The 27,504-nt window shown below is 36.4% G+C and overlaps 1 protein-coding gene and 1 non-coding gene across 5 annotated transcripts in view; both read left to right on the top strand.

Annotated features, from left to right (window-relative positions):
• The window catches only part of PHKB (phosphorylase kinase regulatory subunit beta), a 235,261-nt gene that overhangs the window by 102,341 nt on the left and 105,416 nt on the right, over nucleotides 1-27,504 (top strand). For all 4 annotated transcript variants that reach the window (XM_055552724.1, XM_055552725.1, XM_055552726.1 and 1 more), the window contains 6 exons: nucleotides 51-114; nucleotides 14,992-15,087; nucleotides 16,237-16,434; nucleotides 18,252-18,309; nucleotides 19,110-19,187; nucleotides 21,116-21,274. In XM_055552724.1, coding sequence (XP_055408699.1) covers nucleotides 51-114; nucleotides 14,992-15,087; nucleotides 16,237-16,434; nucleotides 18,252-18,309; nucleotides 19,110-19,187; nucleotides 21,116-21,274 — 653 coding nt within the window. The remainder of the gene's footprint in view (nucleotides 1-50; nucleotides 115-14,991; nucleotides 15,088-16,236; nucleotides 16,435-18,251; nucleotides 18,310-19,109; nucleotides 19,188-21,115; nucleotides 21,275-27,504) is intronic.
• Nucleotides 21,393-21,464, top strand: TRNAR-ACG (transfer RNA arginine (anticodon ACG)). The gene has a single exon. It is a non-coding gene; the product is annotated as a tRNA-Arg (tRNA).

The raw sequence follows: 27,504 nt of genomic DNA on the forward strand, positions 1-27,504 counted from the left end.
TTTATAGACAAATACATCAGAGTTATAAAGTATTCCCTTTTCTCTTCTAGCTCTGTTGGCTTAGCAAAAGCAGCTCTAGAAGCAATTAATGGATTCAACCTCTTTGGCAACCAGGTAAAAAAACAGCAGTAGCAACAACAAACTTCATTTTTTTGATTTGCATGTTTAATTAACTTGGCCATTTATTAACCAATTCATTCGTCATGATCAGAGAATGTCTGAAATTTATGTAGCAGCCCAGGGTTGAACAACCTTTCCTTTGAATATGATTTGCTTCTTAAATTTTAGTTTTCTAACAAAAAAGATTGCTTAATTTAACAATAAAACTCTTGATAAAGAATTTTCATTTTCCAAGTTCAGTAGCTTCTCTCTCTAGTCTTTTGTTCAACTTTCAACATTTTTATATATTCCTTGCATTAGGTACTAAATATTTTACTTGTCAGTTCCCTTGTTGGTTTCAATTTAATGTATATAGATGTATATTTCATGCAGAGGGGAAATTTGCTTCAGATGTGCAGCCAAGGAATTGGAAATTGGGATACTAGCTTAACCCTCAACTGACTGTATTCATTTGTCTAAATCTCATTTTCTCTGGAATAAAAGGGAAACCCTGAGGATTGCCTTAAATTTTTAACTGATTTCTGTACCTAATCAAGTGATCATGGATTGAGTTGTCAATGGAAAGAATAATATGCAATAATACTGGTTATTTCTCTGGATCAAGAAGTAGACTAATTTTCTTTAGCAATTTTTGTAAAGATACCCATACAGGATAAATGCAAGGTGAAACACACCAAGACACATACTAATCAAACTAACAAAGATTAAACATGAAGAAAGAACATTAAAAGCAGCAAGGGAAAAGCAACAAGTAACATAGAGGGGAAATCCCATACTGTTGACAGCTGATCTGTCAGCAGAAACTCTGCAGGCCAGAAGGGAATGACAGGATACATTTAAAGTACCAAAAGGGAAAAATCTACAACCAAGATTACTCTACCTGGCAAGGATCTCATTCAAAATTGATAGAGAAATCAAAAGCTTTACAGATAAGCAAAAATTAAGAGAATTTAGCACCACCAAACCAGCTTTACAGCAAATGCTAAAGGGATTTCTATAGGTAGGAAACACAAGACAAGGAAAAAACCTACAAAAACAAACCGAAAACAATTAAGAAAATGTCAGTTGCTCAACTTTCATTCGTATTCAACTCTTTGCGACCCTATGGACTGTAGCCCTCCAAACCCCTCTCACCATGGGATTCTCCAGGCAAGAATACTGGAATGGGTTGGCATGCCCTTCTCCAGGGGGTCTTCGCAATCCAATGATTAAACCTACATCTCTTACATCTCTAGCATTGGCAGGCAAGTTCTTTACAACTGGTGTCATCTGGTAAGCCCCATATCAACAATTACTTTAAATGCAAATGGTTTAAATGCTTCACCCAAAAGACACAGACTGACTGAATGGATACAAAAACACCCATACATATGCTATCTACAAGAAACCAACTTCAGACCTAGAGACACATACAGACTTAAAGTGAGAGGGTAGAAAAAGATATTCCATACAAATGGAAATCAAAAATAAGCCAGAGTAACAATTCTCATGGGCTTCTCTGGTGGCTCAAATGGTAAAAAATCTGCCTGCAATGCAGGAGACCTGGGTTCAATCCCTGGGTTGGGAAGATCCCCTGGAGGAAAGCATAGCATCCCACTTCAGTATTCTTGCCTGGAAATTTCCCATGGGCAGAGGAGCCTGGCGGGTTACAGTCCATGGGGTTGCAAAGATTCAGACACAACTGAACAACAAAACACAGCACAGCAATTCTCATATCAGACAAAACAGACCTTAAACTAAAGAATCTTAAAAGAGACAAAGAAAGACATTACATAAAGATCAAGGTATCAATCCAAGAAGAACACATAACAATTTAAAATATTTATGCACACAACATAGGCGTAAGCACCTCAGTATGTAAGGCAAACACTAACAGATATAAAAGGGGAAATTTACTGTAACATAATAATAGTAGGGGGCTTTTAACACCCCACTTAACACCAGTGGACAGATCATCAAAACAAAATTAATAAGGAAACACAAGCCTTAAATTACACATTAGATTAGATAAACCTAATTGATATCTTCAGGACATTCCATCCAAATGCAGAAGAATACATTTTCTTCTCAAGTGCACATGGAACATTCTTTAGGATAGACCACATCTTGGGTCACAAGTCAAGCCTCAGTATATTTAAGAAAATTGAAATTGTGTCAAGCATCTTTTCTGACCACAATGCTATGAAACTACATATCAGTTACAGGGAAAAAACTGTAACAAACACAAGCACATGAAGATTAAACAACACAAATACATGGAGATTCAGCAATATGTTTATGAATAACCAACAGGTTACTGAAGAAATAAGGGAAATAAACAATTCTTAGAAACAAATGACAATGAAAACACAATGATGGAAAACCTATGAAATGCAGCAAAAACAGTTCTAAGATGAAAGTATAGCAATGCAAAAAAAACAAGAAAAACATCACATAGACAACATAACTTTACAGCTAAAACAACCGGAAAAAGAAGAACAAAAAGACCCCAAAGTTAGTAGAAGGAAAGAAATCATAAAGATCAGAGCAGAAATAAAAAAGAAATGAAGTAAACAATAATAAAGATTAATAAAACTAAAAGCTGGTTCTTTGAGAAGATAATCAAAATGGACAAATCATTAGTGAGATTGGTTAAGAAAAAAGGGAGAAGAATCAAATCAACAAAATTAGAAATGAAAAAGGAGAGGTTACAGCAGACAACACAGAAATACAAAGGATCATAAGAGACTATTATGAGCAACTATATGCCAACAAAATGGACAACCTTGAAGACAAGAACAGATTCTTAGAAAAGTTCAAACTTCCAAGACTAAACTAGGAAGAAATAAATATTATCAGCAAACCAATGACAAGCACTGAAATTGAAACTGTGATTTAAAAATTTCCCCAAAACTAAAGCCCCAGGGCCAACTGACTTCACAGGTGAATTTTATTCAACATTTAGAGAAGAGCTAATGCCTATCCTTTTCAAACTGCTCCAAAAAATTGCAGAGGAAGGAACACTGCCAAACTCATTCTATGAGGTCACCATCACCCTGATATCAAAACCAGACAACGACATCACAAAAAAAAAGAAAATTACAGGCCAGTATCACTGATGAACATAAATGCAAAAATCCTCAACAAAATTCTAGCAGGCAGAAACCAACAATGCATTAAACAGGTAGTACGCTGTAATCAAGTTCTGTTTTTCCCAGGGATGCAAGGATTCTTTATTATATGCAAATAAATCAATGTGATATACTGTATTAACAGATTGCAAGATAAAAACTATATGATAATCTCAATAAATGCAGAAAAAGCTTTTGACAAAATTCAGCACTCATTTATGGCAAAAACTCTTCAAAAAATGGGCATAGAAGGAACCTACCTGAACATAATCAAGGCCATATATGATAAACCAACAGCAAACATTATTCTCAGTGGTGAAAATCTGAAAGTATTTCCTCTGAGATCAGGAACAAGACAAGGGTGCCCATTCTTGCCAATGTTATTCAACATAATTTTAGAAGTCCTAGCCACAGCAGTCAGAGAAGAAAAAGAAATATAAGGAATCCAGATTAGAAAAGAAGTAAAACTCTCAGTTTGTATATGACATGATACTATATACATAGAAAAACCTAAAAATATCAGAAAATTACTAGAGCTAATTAGTGAATTTAGTAAAATTGCAGGATACAAAATCAATACACATAAATCACTTACATCCCTATATACTAACAATGAAAAATCATAAAGAGAAATTAAGAAAAATGCCATTCACCATTGCAACAAAAAGAATCAAATGCCTTGGAATAATCCTACCAAAGAAGCAAGATTTGTGTACAGAAAACTATAAAACCCTGATGAAAGAAATCAAGGATGACATAAAAGATGGAGAGATATTGCATTTTCATGGGTACAAGGAATCAATATTGTGAAAATGACTTTATTACCAGAAACAATCTGCAAGTTCAGTACAATCTCTATCAAATAACCAATGGCATTTTTCACAAAACTAGAACAAAAAAATTCACAATTTGTATGGAAACACAAGAGGCCCCAAATAGCCAAAACAAACTTGAGAAAAAAGAATGGCATTGAAGGAACCAACCTTCTTTACTTCAGACTATACTACAAAGCTGCAATCATCAAGACAGTATGATACTGTCAAGAAAAAAAAGCAAAAATATAGACCAATGGAACAAGATAGAAAGCCCAGAGATAAACCTATGCACCTACAGGTACTTTATATTAGACAGAGGAGGCAAGAAAATGCAATGAAGCAAAAATACTCTCTTCAATAAGTGGTGCCAGGAAAACTGGACAGGTGCATGTAAAAGAATGAAATTAGAACACTCCCTAAAACCATACACAAAGATAAACTCATAATGGATTAAAGGGCTAAATGTAAGACCAGAAACTATAAAACTCTTAGAGGAAAACATAGGCAGAACACTCCATGACATAAATCTCAGCAAGATCCTCTATGACCCACCACCTACAGTTATGGAAATAAAAATAAACCATGGGACCTAATTAAACTTAAAAGCTTTTGCATAGTAAAGGAAGCATATAAACAAAGTGAAGAGACAATGCTCAGGAAGGGAGAAAATAATTGCAAATTAAACAACTGACAAAGCATTTCCAAAATATAAAAGCAGCTTTTACAACTCAATACCAGAAAAACAAACCGCCCAATCAAAAGTTGGGCAAATGGCCTAAACAGACATTTCTCCAAAGAAGGAAAGGAGAAGACCAATAAATACATAAAAATATGCTCAATATCACTCATTATTAGAGAAATGCAAGTCAAAACTGCAGTGAGATATTACTTCACACCTCAGAATGGCCGTCATCAAAAAATTTATCAACAATGGATGCTGGAGAGGGTGTGGAGCAAAGCGAACCTTCTTGCACTGTTCATGGAAATGTAAATTGATACAGTAACTGTGGAGAACAATATGGAGAGTCCTTAAAAAACTAGGGATAAAGCTACCATATGACACAACAGTCCTGCTACTGGACATATACCCTGAGAAAACCATACTGAAAATGACACATGTACCCCAGTGTTCACTGCAACAATATTTACAATAGCCAGGACATGGAAACAACCTAGATGTCAATTGACAGATGGATGGATAAAAAAGCTGTGGTACATATATACAATGGAGTATTACTCAACCGTAAAAAGGAACACATTTGAGTCCATTCTAATGAGGTGGATGAACCTGGAACCTATTATACAAAGTGAAGTAAATCAGAATCAGAAAAACTAATACCGTATATTAACACATATATATGGAATCTAGAAAGATGGTACTGATGAACCTATTTGTGGGGCAGTAGTGGAGATGCAGATATGGAGAACAGACTTGTGAAGGAGAGGGTGAGACAAATGGAGAGAGGAGCATGGAAGTATATAAACTACCATATGTAAAATAGATCAGTAACCTCAGATGTGCAGATGATTCCGGCCTAATGGCAGAAAGCAGAAAGGAACTAAAGAACCTCTTGATGAAGGTGAAAGGGGACAGTGAAAAATCTGGCTTAAAACTCAACATTTTAAAAAAACAAAAAAAACAAAAAAACAACAACATTCTCAAAACTAAGATCATGGCATCTGGTCCCATCACTTCATGGCAAATAGACGGAGAAACAATAGAAACAGTGTCAGACTTTATTTTTTGGGGCTCCAAAATCACTGCAGATGGTGACTGCAGCCCTGAAATTAGAAGATGCTTGCTCCTTGGAAGAAAAGCTATGACCAACCTAGACAGCATATTAAAAAGCAGAGACATCACTTTGCTGACATAGGTCCATATAGTCAGAGCTATAGTTTTTCCAGTAGTCATGTATGGATGTGAGAGTTGGACCATAAAGAAGGCTGAGCACTGAAGAATTGATGCTTTTGAACTGTGATGCTAGAGAAGACTCTTGAGAGTCCCTTGGACCACATGGAGATCAAACCTGTCAATCCCAAAGGAAATTAACCCTGAATATTCATTGGAAGGACTGATGCTAAAGATGAAGCTCTAATATTTGGCCACCTGATGTGAAGAGCTAGCTTATTGAAACAGATTCTGATGCTGGGAAAGATTGAAGGCAGGAGGAGAAGGTGATGACAGGATGAGATGATTGGATGGCATCACTGATTCAATAGATGTGAGTTTGAGCAAACTCCCAGAGATAGTGAAGGACAGGGAAGCCTGACGTGCTGCAGTCCATGCAGTCGCAAAGAATCAGACACTACTGAGCTACTGAACAATAAATAGATAGCCAGTGGGAATTTCTTGTATGACTTAGGGAGCTCATACTGGTGCTCTGTGACAACCTAGAGGTGTCTTATGTGGTGGAGGTGGGAGGGAGTTTCAAGAGGGAGAGGACATATGCATGCCTGTGGCTGATGTTAGTGTATGGCAGAAACCAACACAATATTGTAAAGCCATTATCCTTCAATTAGAAATAAATTTTTTTTTAAATGGGAGGGCAGAGGAAGTGTCCAACTAATATCATAATTAACCTTAAGCTGTTCAGTTGAGTTCAGTTCAGTCACTTAGTCGTCTCTGACTCTTTGCGACCCCATGAATTGTACCACACCAGACCTCCATGTCCATCACCAACTCCCAGAGTTCACTCAAACTCATGTCCATCAAGTTGGTGATGCCATCCAGCCATCTCATCCTCTGTCGTCCCCTTCTCCTCTTGCCCCCAATCCCTTCCAGCATCAGAGTCTTTTCCAATGAGTCAACTCTTCGCATGAGGTGGCCAAAGTACTGGAGTTTCAGCTTCAGCATCATTCCTTCCAAAGAACACCCAGGACTGATCTCCTTTAGAATGGACTGGTTGAATCTCCTTGCAGTCCAAGGGACTCTCAAGAGTCTTCTCCAACACCACAGTTCAAAAGCATCAGTTCTTCGGCACTCAGCTTTCTTCATAGTCCAACTCTCACATCCATACATGACCACTGGAAAAACCATAGCCTTGACTAGACAGACCTTTGTTGGCAAAGTAATGTCTCTGCTTTTGAATATGCTATCTAGGTTGGTCATAACTTTCCTTCCAAGGAGTAAGCGTCTTTTAATTTCATGGCTGCAGTCACCATCTGCAGTGATTTTGGAGCCCAAAAAAATAAAGTCTGCCACTGTTTCCACCGTTTCCCCATCTGTTTGCCATGAAATGATGGGACCAGATGCCATAATCTTTGTTTTCTGAATGTTGAGCTTTAAGCCAACGTTTTCACTCTCCTCTTTCATTTTCACCAAGAGCCTTTTTAGTTCCTCTTCACTTTCTGCCATAAGGGTGGTGTTATCTGCATATCTGAGGTTATTGATATTTCTCCCGGCAATCTTGATTCCAGCTTGTGCTTCTTCCAGCCCAGCATTTCTCATGATGTACTCTGCATAGAAGTTAAATAAGCAGGGTGACAATATACAGCCTTGACGTACTCCTTTTCCTATTTGGAACCAGTCTGTTGTTCCATGTCCAGTTCTAACTGTTGCTTCCTGACCTGCATACAGATTTCTCAAGAGGCAGGTCAGGTGCTCTGGTATTCCCATCTCTTTCAGAATTTTCCACAGTTTATTGTGATCCACACAGTTAAAGGATTTGGCATATTTAATGAAGCATAAGTAGATGTTTTTCTGGAATTCTCTTGCTTTTTCTATGATCCAGCAGATGTTAACAATTTGATCCCTAGTTCTTTTGCCTTTTCTAAATCCAGTTTGTATATCTTAAAGTTCTCAGTTCATGTACTGTTGAGGCCTAGCTTGGAGAATTTTCAGACTTTGAGCATTACTTTGCTAGCGTGTGAGATGAGTGCAGTTGTGCAGTAGTTTGAACTTTCTTTGGGATTGGAATGAAAACTAACCTTTTCCAGTCCTGTGGCTTCTGCTGAGTTTTCCAAATATGCTGGCATATTGAGTGCAGGACTTTCATAGCATCAACCTTTAGGATTTGAAATAGCTCAGCTGGAATCTCATCACCTGCACTAGCTTTGTTCATAGTGATGCTTCCTAAAACCCTGTTGATTTTGAACTCCAGAATGTCTGGCTCTAGGTGAGTGATCACACCATCCTGGTTATCTGGGTCATTAAGATCTTTTTCTTATAGTTCTTCTGTGTGTTCTTTCCAGCTCTCCTTAAAATCTTTTGCTTTTGTTAGGTCCATACCATTTCTGTCTTTTATTGTCCCCATATTGGCATGAAATGTTCCCTTGGTATCTCTAATTTTCTTGATGAAATCTCTGCTCTTTCCCATTCTGTTGTTTTCCTCTATTTCTTTGCATTGATCACTTTGGAAGGCTTTCATATCTCTCCTTGGTATTCTTTGGAACTCTTCATTCAGATGGGTATATCTTTCCTTTTCTCATTTGCGCTTCACTTTTCTTCTTTCCTCAGCTATTTGTAAGGCCTCCTCAACAACCATTTTGCCTTTTTGCATTTCTTTTTCTTGTGGATGGTTTGATCTCCGCCTCCTGTACAATGTTAGGAACCTCCATCCATAGTTCTTCAGGTACTCTATTAGATCTAATCCCTAAAAACTGTTTGTCATTTCCATTGTGTAATCGTAAGGGATTTCATTTCGGTCATACCTGAATGGCCTAGTGGTTTTCCCCACTTTCTTCAATTTAAGCCTGAATTTTGCAATAAGGAGTTTGTGATCTGAGCCACAGTCAGCACCCAGTCTTATTTTTGCTGACTGTATAGAGCGTCTCCATCTTTGACTACAAAGAATATAGAAAGAAAGAAAGTGAAATTGCTTAGTCATATCCGACTCTTTGTGACTCCATGGACTGTAGCCCACCAGGCTCCTCTGTTGATGGGATTCTCCAGGCAAGAATACTGGAGTGGGTTGCCATTTCCTTCTCCAGGGGATCTTCCCAACCCAGGGATCGAACCTGGATCACCTGCATTGCAGGTAGACATTTTATCCTCTGAGCCACCAGGGAAGCCCATAAAGAATATAGTCAATCTGATTTTGCTATTCACCATGTAGTGATGTCCAGGTATAGAGTCACCTCTTGTGATGTTGGAAGAGGGTTTCTGGTATGACCAGTGCTTTCTCTTGGCTAAACTCTGTTAGCCTTCACCCTGCTTCATTTTGTACTCCAAAGCCAAACTTCCTTGTTACTCCACTTATCTGTTGACCTCCTACTTTTGCATTCCAATTCCCTGTGATGAAAAGAACATATTTTTTGGTGTTAATTCTGGAAGGTCTTTAGGTCATCACAGAACCATTCAACTTCAGCTTCTTAGGCATTAGTGGCTGGAGCATAGACTTGGATTACTGTGATACTGAATGGTTTGCCTTGGAAACAGAGATCATTCTGTCGTTTTTGAGATTGCACTCAAGTACTGCAATCAGGTCCCTTTTGTTAACTGTTAGGGCTACTCCTTTTTTTCTAAGGGATTCTTGCCCAGAGTAGTTAGATATAATGGTCATCTGAATTCAGTTTGCCCATTCCAGTCCATTTAGTTCACATTACATCCCTAGGATTTATTTATTTTATAAATGGAAACTTCTACCTTTTTACCACACCATTTTCTTGTTAATTATTGATCTTCTGAAGGAGGTATCTACTTCATGAATTCTTGCCCTTTGTGTGCTTTGGTGTTTGAGTGAAGACAAAAATTAATTTTTATTTTTGGGAATTGTTGGGTGGAATATGCCTTTAACTTTCATTATTATGTGTTTCTACACTTCCTTCCTTCTTTTTATAGAGACAGTAACATGGAAACTTACATTGGTCTATGTTAAATAGATAGCCAATGGGAATTTGCTGTATGACTCAGGGAACTCAAACAGCAGCTCTGTATCAGCATAGAGGTATGGGATGGCGAGGGAGATGGGATGGAGGTTCAAGAGGGAGGGGACATATGTATACCTGTAGCTGATTCCTGTTGATGTTTGACAGAAAACAACAAAATTCAGTAAGGCAATTACCCTTCAATTAAAAAATAATTAAAAAAAAATTTTCAGATTTGCCTTAAAGAAAAAGGACTCATCATTTAAATCTTTACTCTGAAACTATTTTCAAAACATATTTTTGTTTGGGAGACAATAAAATTTGATCAATTTAATTTTTCTAGTAAGTTTATAACAGAGGCCTCTTGCTGAAAGTGGAAAAGGAGAGTGAAAAAGTTGGCTTACAACTGAGCACTCAAAAAACTAAGATCATGGCATCTAGTCCCATCACTTCATGGCAAATAGATGGGGAAACAGTGGAAACATGACAGACTTTATTTTGGGGGCTCCAAAATCACTGCAGATTGTGACTGCAGCCATGAAATTAAGGACGCTTGCTCCTTGGAAGAAAAGCTATAACCAACCTAGACAGCATATTGAAAAGCAGAGACATCACTTTGCCAACAAAAGTCTGTCTAGTCAAAGCTATGGTTTTTCCAGTAGTCATGTATGGATGTGAGAGTTGGACCATAAAAATAGCTGGGCGCCGAAGAATTGATGCTTTTGAACTGTGGTGTTGGAGAAGACTCTTGAGAGTCCCTTGGACTGCAAGGAGATCAAACCAGTCAACCCTAAAGGAAATCAGTCCTGAATATGCATTGGAAGGACTGATGTTGAAGCTGAAACTCTAATACATTGGCTACCTGATGCGAAGAACTGACTCATTTGTAAAGACCCTGATGTTGGGAAAGATTGAAGGCAGGATGAGAAGGGGATGACATAAGATGAGATGGTTGGATGGCATCACCAACTTGATGGACATGAGTTTGAGCAGTCTCTGAGAGTTGGTGATGAACAGGGAAACCTGGCATGCTGCAGGCCACAGGGTTGCAAAAAGTTGGACACACTGATCAACTGAACTGAACTAAACATTTAGAAATTTATTCGTATTTGACCATATATGTAGTGATATATAAATGGATATAGTGATATATAGATATTTGACAGTACTTAAATAAATCATAATTTATACTTAGCGGATGTCACAGACATCAGCAACATTTTTGTGATTCTTGAGTCTGAGTCTCAGCTCTGTTCTTCTAAAACCCTAAGAATTAACACTCAGGTTCATCTCCCTCTATAGCCTGAAAATTCCTTTAAGAATATGTGAGTAGGATTTCCTCCGGTGAGAGGGGCTGCTGGAATCTATTGTTTGGCCAGTAAGTAAAAGTTGACTATTTACAGGCCCACTTCCACCACAGCCATAGTAGAGAGGGGCAGTTTCCATCAGTAAAAGTCATTTCTGCAGAATATGTCTCTAGGCTGTGCCAAAGAGCTATAGGACAGCCTATAATGCTGAACTAGATAAGAAAGTTTCCTGATCATGGTGATGTGGTTTTATTTCCAGGAGAATAGAAAAGGTCATGTATGGTACATATACTGATCAGTTTCATCTTGGTTTATCTTTGAGGATAGTATGCGCATTAAGTCAGGTTCAGAGAAATGGTTAATGATGGGAAAAAAGGCCTGGGCAGTACTTTAAATCATTTCACTTTCAATTGAAAATAAAGGGATCATCTTATGGTCATGTTACCTGCCAGGTTTCTTGGCCTTCTTAATCAATAGGAATTGATCATAAACCAGACAAGAAATTCAGGCAAGGCTTTTTTGGGTTCCCTACTGCAGCAGGGAGGAGCAAGAACAAGTAACATGTTCCCTTGCTCACTCGCTGTGTCAAACTGGTTCTTTATATGTGGTTACGTTAGAGGTGTGTCCAGGGATCAGGCCTGAGGGGTGACTTTAGGTGGTTTACCCACCCCTTTGGTGGTGGTGTCTGCAGGGAGCATGCATTCAGTGCCCTAATCTTGCTCCAGGCTCTTCAGAAGTAGCAGTTGGGTTCCTTGGTTTCTTTGTATCTTTTGTCCAGAATTTACCCCAGTTGTTAGTGCACAGTTATTTTTAGTCTCTTACAGTTTTTTTGTATTTTGTTGCTTGAGGAGATTTTTGTCCAGGTGCCATGACTGCAGCATAGGTCCCAGGTCCCAGCCTGTTTTAGTTTAGATGCCACCTTGGTCATAGGTACCATCTCAGAAGTGTTTGTTGTGGTCATGGAGACCTGAATAGATGGTTTAGTACACTGGAACCACTGCAACTCAAGTCAGGTTGAATCATTGTGTAATGTGTATAGTAGAAAACAATTAGAGAAACTCAGTTTTAAAGTAAAGTTTAAACTGTCAGTCTTAAACTATGGTCTTTAAATAGAGTCAGGATATTACAGCAGAGTTTTAATTTCAGGAAGTGAAAGATGAAAATAAAATATTCCAAGTTAATCAGATACTCTGGAGTTTTTATATATATAAGCATCCTTTCATATTCCTGTGTTTAACTGGAAAGATCAAGAGACTGACAAATTGAGCTGAGGTCAGAATCTCAGAGGTGATGATTAAAAAGACTGCTCATATTATGTGGAGTGTTCAAAGCAATACCGACATACCTAGCTTCCTTTGAAATTTGTAGGCCTAAAATTAATGTGTCTGATAATTTAAAGTAGGTGATAATTGATTCCATATGTAGACCTCCTTGGTGAGTTTTTTAAAAATTTGTTTCTGAATAGAAATAGATGCTCGTGGTTTTTTAGGTGAATTTTATTCTTCTGTAAATCCAGGCCATATACCTAAAAGCTGTGGTGCAGTTTTTAAGATGACAATCAAATAATATCGTTTAATAGCCTTTGATCTTAGTGTAAAAATATGGTTGCATTATGGATTATTCTTCCTTTTGCACACATTTCTTAGAGGCTGGCAGATGAAGAGATCTGAACAAGTACTTTGGTGAATCTAGATAAACGATTTATTCCTGACTAGAAAATAGAACCCTGGAAAAAGAAATGGCAACCCACTCCAGTATTGTTGCCTGGAGAATTCCATGGACAGAGGAGCCTGGCAGGCTACAATCCATGGGGTTGCAAGAGTCGGACACAACTTAGCAACTAAAGAGAGAGAGAATAGAAATTGGCTGTTTATATGAATCAAATGATGACAAGAATTGCCAAATTTGCCATTTCACTTCCTTACTTATAAATTATCCTACTTAGACTGCATCTTTAAAAAAATTCAATTCAAGGTAGACTGATTTGACATGGAATTAACTTTAATTATCAGCCTAAGGATAAATAAATCCCATTCTTTTGTATATTCATTTGACTCCCAACGTCTCATACACATTTATTTCTCTACCCTTTTGTTCTAACTGCTCTACTTGCTCCCCCTGGCCCCCAAATTCAGATCCTGGTTCTGGTCCTCACCTTTTGCATAAAGTACCCCAAGCTTGCTATGTTGTTTTCTGCTGTAAACTTTAGCGTTTGTTCACTCACCTGGTACTTAGTCATGTATTGCCATGTGCAGCACTGTTTTGTTTGATATTCATCTGATTTACGGCTGTATGTCACCTGGGTCAGCTCCTTGGTATCAGAGGTCACGTTCTGTCTCGTGCCCTCAAAGCAGAGGGCACATTACTCTGGCAGTGGCAGCTACTTCATGAAGGTTTGCTGGACTCAATTTTGACAGTAGGGATGAAAAGTAGGGACTTGCAAATAATAGAAAGACAGTTTAGCATTGATCTGGTTGAGAGACAGCCTCATTGATTCCTTGTTCATTTATTGTCAGAGTTAAGAGAAATTTAAGAAATAATATTAGGATCGAGAAATCGTTTTGGTTTGTGAGCTAATACTGTGTACATTTTTCCTGTTAACCCATATTCATACACAGAGTGAGTGTGATATTTGGTTCTAGGGGCTAGTACTACTAGATTTTTATTTCAGTCAGTGTATTTTATCTTCACGGCAAATGCATCTTTGAAATTGGTGAGCAAGGTAATGAAGCAACATAAAATTTGTGATAGTGTTCTTCCTCTTCTCATGTTTTTTTCTGAGTATTCTCTTATAATGGAAGCAGTCTCTGTGTTCCAATTTCATTCTCTGTGTTTTCAAAATATCTAGGTTCTTAATAAAATGACAAAGCCATGTTTATTTAACCGCTGTACTATTAAAGATGGAAAGCACTAATGGCTAAAGAGTAAATTTTTTTCAACTTGGTTAGGAGACCAGTTACTATTTTTGTTTACACTTGGTTTTTTTAATTAAAGCTTTGGTTCTTATGTTCACTTGGTTTTTTTTATTCAAGTTTTTGGTTCTTACTTGAAAGATAATTTTTAATGTGGGAAATTACCTAACGTAGAACTTAAGATGAAGCCTTCTGTGTCAGAGACTTAATTTTGAACCCTTGTTTCTGTTATACTAAGATTTAGCATCATTTTCAGTAAAATGGGGACACTAATGTCCACATAAGGAGATTAAACGAGATAATCCATGTGAAACACAAAACACATTGCCTTACACATAGTGAATAACGGCAAGTATTATGTCCATTATTATTTGAGATTCTTCTGTCTTCATATTTTAATCAAGTAGTTTTTATATCAGAAATTCTAGATATCTAAATTCATTTAGTTTGATCATTCTTTATTAGGTCTGTACAATTCAGATTTTGTGAACCCAAATTAGTTCTTAATTCCTTGTTAGAAGTGTTAGCTAAACTATTTTTTATTTTTATTAAAATAAATATCCTTTATTAATTATCTGGTGATAAATAGATTTTGGTTTATAAGAAAACTGACAGGATGGGGAAAATATAAAAATAACATTTATTTTTTATAATTATAAAAGTAGTATATTATTGCAAGAAATCTGAGAAATACTTGACGGTATTTAAAAAATTAATCTTCTGTAATGCCACTCTCAAATGCAACCAGTGTTAATATTTTTGTAAACTTTTCTTTGCTTGTCTTTGTATTTTTAATTTTATTATTTTTGTAAATTAAGGTAACATTGATTTATAAATATGAAATTTAGTTCAGTCAGATTGCCCAGTTGTCTACAAGTTCTTTTATGTTAATATAGGAAAATTTTTTTCTCTCTCATTCCAGGGCTGTTCTTGGTCAGTTATATTTGTGGATCTCGATGCCCACAATCGCAACCGGCAAACTTTGTGCTCGTTGTTACCCAGAGAATCAAGATCTCATGTGAGATATTTTTATAATAATATGAACCGTTGTTTATGATTGTTGTGTAGTTTTTTTCTTTATCCAAGAAAGTGCTCCAAAGTGTTAGAGGTTGGTAGAAGAGCCAAGAAGAGAGAGTGTTGCCACTCACTCCTCTGGCTTGTGGAGGTCATGTTCAGGAAGTGAGCAGAGCTGAGGAGAAAGCTGCTTTGTTCCTTCAGTTTTTGTAGAGCTGTAGAGAACTATTATATGTATTTTTTCTTTTTGAGAAAGTAGTAACATTATGCCAAAATGAATTTTTTTTTGGTCATGGTTATTATATATTAGAAATGTAAAAAGATATTTTTCATAAGTTAAATTTCTTTTGAATAGAATTGCTTTCCTTATTTCTTTTCTCTCATTCTACTCACCTTTTTCTTTATCTGATAAACTCTTATATGCCTATATAGTACCTGATTGCCAATTTTTGTAGGGATTATTCATGGCTCTATTCTTGAAAACACCCCAAATGGAATAATTTAGTTATTTTAAGATAACTATTTTATAGAAGTAATACAAGATTATGATAGACAAATAGAGTTTACAAACAAGCAAATAATAAGAATATATCCATTCATTTTCCACTGTTCAATTATAATTTTAGGGTGATACATTTGGGTTTGTATGTATTTTTATATACACATATAATACTTTTATTTTACAAAACTGGAGGAATATTGTTCATAATGCTTGATAACCTGTTTCTTTGAATGGACAAGTTTCTGTGTCAGTAACCATTTCTATAATATAAATTTTATTGGCTGCTACTTTACTCAGCCAATTATTGGACATTTAGATTGTTTTCTGGTTTTCACTATTATGAACAAATTGTTATGACAAGCTAGTTGTAATGATTAATTATTGGTGAACATTTTTATACAGTGATGTAACATACTAAAATTTGAGTCCAGTGTTGAACGTTGAAAATACTTCTTATAACTGCATGAAGTTTTATCTCCTTTGTAAGGTTCACTAAACCATGCCGTATAAACACCTGTCTGTCCCTTGAAGCACAGCAGTCTCACTGTCAGTTAGATAACCTTAGTGGCTTTTCATCTCTGTGGTTCTTGGTCTGTGCTGATCATATCACTATAGGCACTTATATTCCCTTCTTTTTCTTCTTACCCCTAGAACACAGATGCTGCCCTGCTCCCCTGCATCAGTTATCCTGCGTTTGCCTTGGATGATGAAGTTCTCTTTAGCCAGACGCTTGATAAAGTGATTAGAAAATTAAAAGGAAAATATGGATTTAAGCGTTTCTTGAGAGATGGATATAGAACATCATTGGAAGATCCCAATAGACGCTACTACAAACCAGCTGAAATTAAGGTATCAAAAATATTCCATATCAGATAGCATAACAGAATGATCAAAAAACACTGTTTCAGGAGATAGACTTCTTGGCTTTGAATTATGGCTCTGCCACTCAGTAGCTGTCTGACCTTGGGCAAGTTAATTAACCTCTCTGAATATAATATTGTTCATTGGTAAAAATAATGTTAGTACCTATATTATTGAGATTTTGTAAGAATTAAATCAATGAATGTATATAAAAGTATTTAGAACTGTGCTTGGCACGTAGTAAACTCTTGATAAACATTAGTGTGAAGGCCCATTTGCTCATACTGGGCCATGCTGATTCATTGAGTGAGTAATTTTTCTTTTGCTCTTTCAAATTTTGCCTGCCTACTATACCATTTGTCTACGATAATAGAAAATATCTATTTGTGATCTAATTTTCAATCTGTTAAGCAAATGCTCTCCTTCTATTTGGCTTATGCACTTCCCTCTAAAATACACTCCTCTAAACATTTAGTTTTAAAGATTTTATATTTCAAATACATATACAGTAGTCACTGCCTGCTACTTCAGTAAAAGACCCTTGGGGAGTCCGTTCTTAAATACTTGTCAAAATGTCCTCTGATCCCTCGTCCATCATTTTCCATTGAGAACATGGAAAAGTTCTCGAAGAATGAAGATATTTCAAGACGGGAGATTCTATTGCATGAGTGTAGCCTCAAGTCTCAAATATCTCAGAGTAAATCACTTTCCTTTTTTTCCTCCACCCCCACCAAAGTGAGGCTTCCCCAATGATAAAGAATCCGTCTGCAATGCAGGAGACACGGAAGATGCAGGTTTGATCCCTGGGTTGGAAAGATCCCCAGGAGAAGGAAATGGCAACCCACTCCAGCATTCTTGTTTGGGAAATCCCAGGACAGGGGAACCTGTCGGGCTACAGTCCATGGGGTAGCAAAGAGTCAGACACGACTGACATGACTGAGCATGCATACATACCCTACATCTGCATTTATTCTAGCTGTTTTTAAGCTTCCCAGAAGATTATAAAACCTCCCAGAAAAGTAAGCATCCATTCACATTGCTGAAGACTATGCTTTCATGGGGTGGGTTGAAAATCATTAAAAAGAAAAAAAAAAACTCCAAACCCCTCCCTACCTGCCTCCTGTTGCCTCTGTCTTTGTTGTCACTTCTAAAGAGCGTGGTGTGTTCTAGTTGTGGACTAGTTGAGCTAGTCCTAGTTGGACTTCAGCTTTCATTACTTTTTCTTTGTTTGTTCCAGGAATACAGAATTGCTGTTAGTTTCTTTAACAAACATTGTCCTTTAATGCATCTCTAGCTTGTACTGCTCTTTTTTCTTTGTGGAGTTCCTGTAGCTCATCTCCCCAGAGAAACTCATCAAGCATTAACTGAAGCATTTCCTTTCCTATAAACCCTTTCCTGACACCCTGGGCAGGCTCAGATGCTTCATGCTCTTGACTCTTGATATATACCGTACATAGACATTTTGTAATGTGCTGCACTTGTTTTATTTACATGCTTATTTCTCCACGAGGGCAGATTTTCTATCTTTTTATATCCATAGCCCTCTGTTTAGTGATGCCTGGCATTACTAAGTACTAAGTAAATATTACTGAATGAATGACTACTGTGTGATGGATTAATAAATGAATGAGTTTTTGAATAATAAGAATTCTGAGAAATTTTTTTTTTAAAGAAGTAAGTACTTATAAAATCAGTCCAGTTTTTTTTATTACAAGAAACTTTCCTATGATGCAAGTGTTCTAATTAATATCATTGTTCTAATATAATTGTTCATGAAATTTTTAATGTTTTATTTTCTGTTTTAGCTGTTTGATGGCATTGAATGTGAATTTCCCATATTTTTCCTTTACATGATGATTGATGGTGAGTTTTTCTCCTGAAATTTAAACTGTAGGATATAAATAGTTTAAAGAAGAGCAGAAATAAAGTATGACTCCTTTCAGCTAGCAAAATAGACTGCACTTAGTGATGTTAACTACTTTACATTTTTATATGCTATTCTTTTGCTTTCTGAGTTAATGTTAAATTATTTAGGGCTTCCCTAGCGGCTCAGATGGTAAAGACTCTGCCTGCAATGCAGGAAACCCTGGTTCGATCCCTGGATTGGGAAAATCCCCTGGAGAACAAAATGGCAATCTACTCCAATATTCTTGCCTGGAAAATCCCATGAACAGAGGAGCCTGGAGGGCTATACAGTCCATGGGGTCTCAAAGAGTCAGACACGATTGAGTGACTGACACTTTAACTTTCACTTACCCTTCTGCTTTCTGAGTTAATGTTAAATCGTTTAAGGAATTTTAAAAATATTTGAAGTATTTTAAAAATGATATAAATATATATTCATCTTTACAAATAATTTTTATGCATAGGAATTATGAACAGTGCAGTTTATGACATTGTGAATGTCTGTCTATAATATTTACACTGAAGAACAGAGAAATTGCAATTAAAATTCAATTTTTAGTTCTAAATGCTAACATGATCTTCTAAAATCAGTGTCCCAGAAAACTATCATATATATTTATTTGCTTTACCTTTTCCCATTTTATTATTTACATATAAAATTACCAAAATAATTCCAATTGGGGTAATTTTTCTAAGGCAAAATTTCTGTGGTGCTTATTGAGCTCAAATGCTATTGGATTTTATATTTTACATTTTAGGTGTTTTTAGAGGCAATCCCAAGCAAGTAAAAGAGTATCAGGATCTTCTGACTCCAGTACTTCATCACACCACAGAAGGTATAGTTGGGATGCTTTTTCAAGACATTCTTTCTACCAGTGTTTCCTTAATGTTCCTTTGAAGTGTATAAATGATTGCCTTTTAAACAGAACAGTTTATATTCAGTTGAAAAAATGAATGGGACTGCAAATGGATTAGAATGAATAATCTTTTAACTTGTTATAATAAACTTGTTTTTTTTATAAAAGGAGCTCATTAGACAAAAGATGGAGATGGAAATGAATTTTACGAGGTCATGGCTATAGTAATAACTATATTTTTGGTTTGCCAGGTGCGCAGGGGTTCTTCATCTGTTACCTACTGTGAAACTCCTTCACTGTATGTAATATGATGATAATAAAAAGTGACTAATTTTTATCCATGTCACCAGAAATGCTTTGTTCACGAATGCTGCCCTGTTTAGAAGGCCACTTAGGGAGGCTCCGCTCTGGCCTAACAGTCCTACCACTGCCAAGAGTATTTTGGCCTCCTCTTTGGAGATGTTTTCAGGGCTTTTTACACATTATTTTGAAATAAATGTCTGCCATAGTTCTAAAGTGTCATTCTTTGATGATGGATTTACTATTTTAGAAATGGTCAGAAGGTCCAGGCTTATGAGTAATATATTGGTTTCAGTTAAGCACCAGCAGGGACCATAAAGGAACACAAATGATTTTTCTGTATGACTCAAAAACTAATTCTCAAAAAAATTCCAAAGGAGAAGTTCCAGATATCTTTGGTGTTTGGATGGATTGGTAAAATAACAACATCTGGAACTTCAAAATTGTGGTGTGTTGATTAAAAAAATGGATGGTCTTGCAGACATGATGCACAAACCAGCAATTACAGCGGTAGGCCCCCATTCCTGTCTTACGTGAAGTTTATGATATTCTTCAGGGTTTTCCACAAATATCTTAGAGTCATTATATTATGTGCTCACCCTTTAAGATATTTATAATGTTAAGGTAGTAAAATGACTATGGAAAACATTGAATTTCAAATAAATATTAATGTTTAAAACAAGTTATTTTTGTCTTTATGCTCCAAATAACCATTAGTCCAATGTGAGACATAATGTAATGAATGTTGTAATGAATATATTTAAAATCCCTGAATCAGGCCTTTTAGTATTCAGTGAAAAATCATTGATGCATTGAGGTAATAGTTTGTGTATCACACTTAGGCTTCATCCTATTGAAAGGGTGATGTTGAAATTATTCTCTGTGTTTCTTAGACCTTTTTTACTGGTTTTAGACAGAGGTATCACTGTTGATTGGTTCATGAATAGAGAAGCAAATTTTACAGAAATCTGTGCAGTATTAGAAAAATTAAGTTCACTGTGGGCTGATGATACAAGAAGTCTTCTGTAGCACTATTAGAAAGTTGGTTTTCCCCCTATTGATATCATCCACAGAGATTCTAGTCTTAAATAATTTTTAGTTTGTACCAAAAAATGTTTTTAAATGGGTTGGTCATGGGAGGAAGATGGATTTTTTTTCTCTTCAATGATACTGAATGGTAAATAATGGGCTTAATGTTTAAAATGGGGATTTCTTTGCTCTCAGCAATTGCTCGGGGTTATAATTCTTCACTTAAGATTATATAGTATCTCATTTGTAAAGCTTCCACAGACTAATCCTATTACAAATAGCTTCTTCTGTAGCTCTAAATATTTGCATACTTTTATATTTATTGATTCACTTAAAGGTGTTAAATGTTGTTAGAAGAGATTATGTACAACTTATGTTATAAGTTGGCTAACTTATAACATATGCTGTTCAAATTAGTTTTAAAGTAAAGAAACTTTTCCCACATTATTGACTGGGAATTTCTGAAAAGAGTCAAATTTTCCTATATTCTATTGGACAACCTTTCTGTCTTTGAAGGGAAAATTCGGGGAGGACACTGATTTGTTATACTTTAAATACTTATTTTTTAAATTCCATAGGTTATCCTGTCATACCAAAGTACTATTATGTGCCAGCTGATTTTGTAGAGTATGAAAAAAGAAACCCTGGTAGTCAGAAGCGATTCCCTAGCAACTGTGGCCGTGATGGAAAACTGTTTCTTTGGGGACAAGCCCTTTATGTCATTGCAAAACTCCTGGGTAAGTGAAGAAGACTGAGAATTTTATTTTCTTTCCTTACTATCAAGATTTTAGAAATAAGTATGTCTTTGTTGGCATTTCTTTTGGATTTGGGTGGTATTTCATGCTGTTGTGGACTTCCCTGGTGGCTCAGATGGTAAAGCATCTGCCTACGATGCAGGAGACCCAGGTTCGATCCCTGGGTTGGGAAGATCCTCTGGAGAAGGAAATGGCAACCCACTCCAGTACTCTTGCCTGGATAATCCCATGGACGGAGGAGCATTGTAGGCTACAGTCCATGGGGTCACAAAGAGTCGGACACGACTGAGAGACTTCACTTCTTCACTTTACTTCATGCTGTTAAGAGGCCTTGAGGGAGTTTTTTTTTTTTTTTAATTGGTGGAAAATTGCTTTACAATGTTGTGTTGGTTTCTGCTGTACAGCACAAATCAGTCATAATTATATGTGATGGCGCTAGTGGTAGAGAACCTACCTGCCAGTGCAGGAGACATAACATGCAGATTGGATCCCTGGGTGGGGAAGATCCCCTGGAGGAAGGTGTGGCAACTCACGCCAGTATTCTTGCCTGGAGAATTCCATGGACAGAGGAGTCTGGGGGTTTACAGTCCATGGGGTCACATAGAGTCAGACACAAGTGAAGCAGCTTAGCACACACACACCCCTGTCTCTTGAGCCTCCCTCCCCTCCCGCATCTCACCCCTTTAGGTCAGCATAGAGGACCAAGCTGGGCTCCCTGTGTGGTATAGCAACTTCCCAGTGTTTTACTCATGCTAGTGTATCTGTGTCAGTGCTTCTTTCTCAGTTTGTCACACTCTCACCTTCCTCTGCTGTGTCCACAAGTCCATTCTCTACTAGGTTCATCAGTACCATTTTTCTAGATTTCATATATCCACATTAATATACTTGTTTTTCTCTTTCTGACTGACTTCAGTCTGTATCAGAGGCTCTAGGTTCATCCATCTCACTACAACTGACTCAAATTTGTTCTTTTAAATGGCTGAGTAATATATTCCATCGTATACATGTACCACATCTTCTTTATCCATTCATCTGTCGATGGACATCTAGGTTGCTTCCATGTCCTGGCTAATGTAAATATTGCTGCACTAAAGAGTGGGGCACATGGGTCTTTTAGAATTGTGGTTTTCTCAGGGTATATGCCCAGTACTGGGATTGCTGGGTCATATGGTAGATTTACTCCTAGTTTTTTAAGGAATTTTCCTACTGCTTTCCATAATGGCTATGTCAGTTTACATTCCCACCAACAGTGCAGGAAGTTCCCTTTTCTTCACATCCTCTACAGCATTTATTCTCTGTGGGGTTTTTTTTGATGTTGGCCATTCTGACTGGTGTGAGGTATTACCTCATTGTAATTTTGATTTGCATTTCTCTAATAATGGGTGATGTTGACCATCTTTTCATGTGTTTATTGGCCATCTGTATGTCTTCTTTGAAGAAATGTCTGTTTATGTCTTCTGTCCATTTTTGATTGGATTATTTGTTTTTCTGATATTTAGCTGTATGAGCTACTTATATATTTTTGAGATCTTTGTCACTTGCTTCATTTGCAATTATTTGCTCGAATTCTGAGGGTTGTCTTTTCATCTTGTGTATAGTTTCCTTTGCTGTGCAAAAGCTTTTAAGTTTAATTAAGTCCCATTTGTTTATTTTTGTTTTTATTTCCATTAATCTAGGAGGTGGGTCAGAGAGAATCTTCTTGCCTATGTTTTCCTCTAAAAATAAAAGTGAAAGTCACTCAGTCATGTCCAGCTCTTTGCAACCCCATGAACTGTACAGTCCATGGAATTCTCCAGGCCAGAATACTGGAGTTGGAAGCCTTTCCCTTCTCCAGGGTATCTTCCCAACCCAGTGATTGAACCCAGGTCTCCTGCATTGCAGGCAGGTTCTTTACCAGTTGAGCCACAAGGGAAGCCCAAGAATACTGGAGTGGGTAGCCTATCCCTTCTCCAGCAGATCTTCCTGACCCAGAAATTGAACCCAGGTCTCCTGCATTGCAGGCAGATTCTTTACCAACTGAACTATCAGGGAAGAACTATATAGTTTCTGGCCTTGCATTTAAATCTTTAATCTATTTTGAGTTTATTTTTGTGTATGGTGTTAGGAAGTGTTCTGATTTCAGTCTATTACATGTAGCTGTCCAGTTCTTCCAGCACCACTTATTGAAGAGGATGTCTTTTTTCCATTGTAAACTCTTGACTCATTTGTCAAAAATAAGATAGTCATAGGTGCATCAGTTTATCTCTATGCTTTCTATCTTGTTTCATCGGTCTGTATTTCTGTATTTGTGCCAATACCATACTGTCTTGATGACTATAGCTTTGTAGTATAGCTTAAAGTCAATAAGGTTGATTCTTCCAGCTCTCTTTTTCTCCTTCAAGATTGCTTTGGCTATTCAGTCTTTTATGTTTCCATACAAATTGTGAATTTTTTTGTTCTTGTTCCATGAAAAATACCATTGGTAGTTTGATGGGGATTACATTGAATTTGTAGATTGTTTTGAGCAGCATAGTCATTTTGACAATATCCATTCTTCCAGTTCAAGAATACAGTGTATCTCTCCATCTATTTGTGTTGTCCTTGATTTCTTTCATTATTGTCTTATAGTGTCCTATATGCAGCTTTTTTGTCTCCCTTGGTAGGTTTATTGTAGGCATTTGATTCTTTTTGTTGCAGTGGTGAATGGGATTATTTCCTGAATTTCTCTTTCTGACTTTTCATTGTTAATGTATAGGAATGCAAGGGATTTCCGTGTATTAATTGTATATCCTGAAACTTTACTAAATTCATTGATTAGCTCTAGTAGTTTTTTTGGTGACATTTTTTAGGGTTTTTCTATGTATAGAAAAACATCTATACATGTATAAAAAATATATTAAAAAATCTGTGTATAGATGTTTGTCATCTGCATCCAGTGAGAGTTTTACTTCTTCTTTTCCACTCTGGGCTCCTTTTATATCTTTTTCTTTGCTCAGTGCCTTGGCTAGGACTTCCAAAACTATATTGAATAATAGTGGTAAGAGTGGGCACCCTGTCTTGTTCCTGATCTTAGAGATTAACCCTTTCACTTTTTCACCAGGGAGAATAATGTTTGCTGTGGGTTTGTTGTATATAGCCTTTATTAAGTTGAGGTAGGTTCCTTCTATGCCAATTTTCTGGAGAGTTTTTATTGTATATGGATCTTCAATTTTGTTGAAAGGTTTCTCTGCATCTATTGAGATGATCATATGGTTTTTATCTTTTAATTTGTTAATGTGGTTTATCACATTGATTGAGTTGCATATATTGAAGAATCCTTATATCCCTGGAGTCAACCCCACTTGATCATGGTGTACGAATCTTTTAATGTGTTGTTGGATTCTGTTTGCTAGAACTTTGTTGAGGATTTTTGTATGTATGTTCATCAGTGATATTGGCATGTAATTTTCTTTTTTTTTTTGTGAAATCTTTGTCTGGTTTTGGTATCAAGGTGACTGTGACCTTATAGAATGAGTTTGGGAGTTTTCATCTTGGAGTTTCTTACCATGTAAAAGTATATTAATATGTCTATTGCACTGAATGATGATGGACAGTTTCTGGGAAGAAAATCAAATAGGTGTGTGGGTACCACTATGATCATTTAGGCGCTGCATTTAGCTTACTGTATAGGTTCCTAGCAGAAGGCTATGGAAACTTTTAGTCTCTTTTGTAAATGTGAAACAATTCTGACTTAGTATAACAACCATGCTTGGTCATAGCTTTATCATCCACTTTGCAAAAGAAATCAGGTATATCAAAGTTCTCTTCTTTCCAATAAATACATGTTGGCAGTTTACTCAGTAAGGGGGAGGCATAATGGGGCCATTATTCATAATCTTTTGAAGAATTATTTTTCAGCTTATCCTAAAACTTCAGCCTAAACATCTTTGGACACATTGAAATGAAGGTTAATTTAATGAACACAAAAAAGCTTTATGCATCTTCATGTGCCATTCCTTGATAAAAATTTTAACATTATTAGTGTTTCCATTAAAAAGGTTATCATATTAGTCAGAATTATTTCATGGCAAACAGTCTGTGAAGCAGATTGATTGTAAATACTGTACCTGCACTAAAAGAAATGCTTACTGTGTGAAACACTTGTCTTTGCTGTTCTTAGCATTACTGCCTAAAACCTGAATTTCTTGGTGCTGTAAGAGTAATCATCTTGGTTTCTTTTTTTATATTCCACTAGGGGAAAGTATTTCAAAGTGCAGATTCCCGATTTAAGCTTTACACAAATTATATATTGAAGAAGAAAATGGGAACCCACTCCTGTATTCTTGCCTTAGAAATCCCACAGGCAGGGAAGCCTGGTTGACTACTGTCCATGGGATTACAAAGAGTCAGACATGACTTAGTGACTGAACATGCATGCAAAAAATGATATATAGGAGCAAACAGAAGCTAACCAAAGAAGAGAAAATTAAGTTATTGCTGTTTTCAGTTTGCTCATTTCCTAACTGTATTTTCTGGGTCTCCATATTTACTTAATGCTAATTTAAGAGTCTGTTGAAAACTGTTCTTCTCTAAAGGGACAGTTCTTGGATAAGGAATTGATATTATTTATACAGATTTTGCTATGAGTTTCTGAAAGAAAAAAAAATCTACACATGAAAAAAAAATCTATACATGAAGTAGTTTTCTTAGAATCAAGTCAAGTTGCTAAGGTTGTCTCTAGTTAGAATTTTATTGCCATCTTATTATCATGAATACAAAGAAGCCTTGTTGATATTAAGCTAAATAAAACATATTTTGGAAGAGGAATAGTAAACCTAAGACAAGAATTTTAACATCAGAATCATGTTTCTGTATATTATACTTGGAAATTACAAGTGAGGATGATGAAATTTTCCTGTGAGTATGAGACTGAAAACTGATACCTGGCTATAATTTGAGATCTACACTGCCTTCATCCTGCTTTTTGCTATATATCCAGCCTGGGATTGATACAGCTAGAAAGATTGCTGTTTGAGCAGAGTCTCAGGATAAAAGTAAGAAGGCTTATTAATTGGGAATATAGAATTGACCATACTCTACATAAGCAGATTGAGCTTTTAAAATAAAGAGGATTGAAAATATCAATCAGTAAAAAAAATTGGACTTTCGTTACTCAAAAATAAATGTATTAAATATAGACAGGTTTTGAATGAAGATAGCATTTTCTTCTCTTAAGATCAGAGTGAACAGAAATAGTCCAGGTCATGCCTTCATCTCTGTTTCATGACCATTTTGAAAAAGAAAATCTTTAAAGAAATAGTCAATTTCTCTTTTTCCTGCTGTACTTCTAAAAAGGCAGTAGAGAACCTGCAAAAGGTGTGTTGCAAACTACGAAACCACATTCTTATCTCCTGCTAAAAAAAAAGAGATGCTGCATATTAATTAGCACTCTGACCTAGCTCTGTGTCATCTGGTTAACAACTCCCTGGTTAAAATGAATAAGATCTTGGAAGATTGAATCATGTAGTTGCTCTTGACTGTTGTATTCTTGCCCCTCCCTGCGCCCTCACTAAGAACCATCCAGTTTCTATGGATGTTAAGATCCCAGCCACCACATTGATGAACAGTCTTATTTATTCATTAAAGGACCCTCAGTTGGATATCTGCTTAACAATATTTTGTGGGCAATTAATAGGAATTATATGGAAATAATAGAACATAAACCTTTAAAAATATTCTATAATATATGGCTTTCACTAATTCGGGTGAAATTTAATATTTTGCTCTATGTATACCTTAATGATGGAGAAGGAAAAGGCAACCCACTCTAGTACTCTTGCCTGGAAAATTCCATGAATGGAGGAGTCTGGTAGGCTACAGTCCATGCGTTCGCAAAGAGTCAGACACGACTGAGTGACTTTCTTTCTTTCTGTAGTTCCTTTTGGAGAGGGAAATGGCAACCCACTCCAGTGTTCTTGCCTGGAGAATCCCATGGACAGAGGGGCCTGGTGGGCTACAGTCCATGGGGTTGCAGAGAGTTGGACACGACTAAGCAACTAACACACACATACCGTAATGAATAATATACAACAAAGCTACGTGACTTTTATTTCACTGTTAGAGCAGAAAGACTCAGTATGCTATTTCCTGGCCCAAGATCTGAACTACCCACTGTGTTCTTAGAAAATAGTTAATTATTACAGTAATTTTTTTATCTTTAGAAAATTTAGACTTTTAGAAAATCAATGTTTGCT

This window comes from Bubalus kerabau, chromosome 17 (assembly GCF_029407905.1).
Source record: "Bubalus kerabau isolate K-KA32 ecotype Philippines breed swamp buffalo chromosome 17, PCC_UOA_SB_1v2, whole genome shotgun sequence".
In the NCBI taxonomy this organism is placed as follows: domain Eukaryota; kingdom Metazoa; phylum Chordata; class Mammalia; order Artiodactyla; family Bovidae; genus Bubalus; species Bubalus kerabau.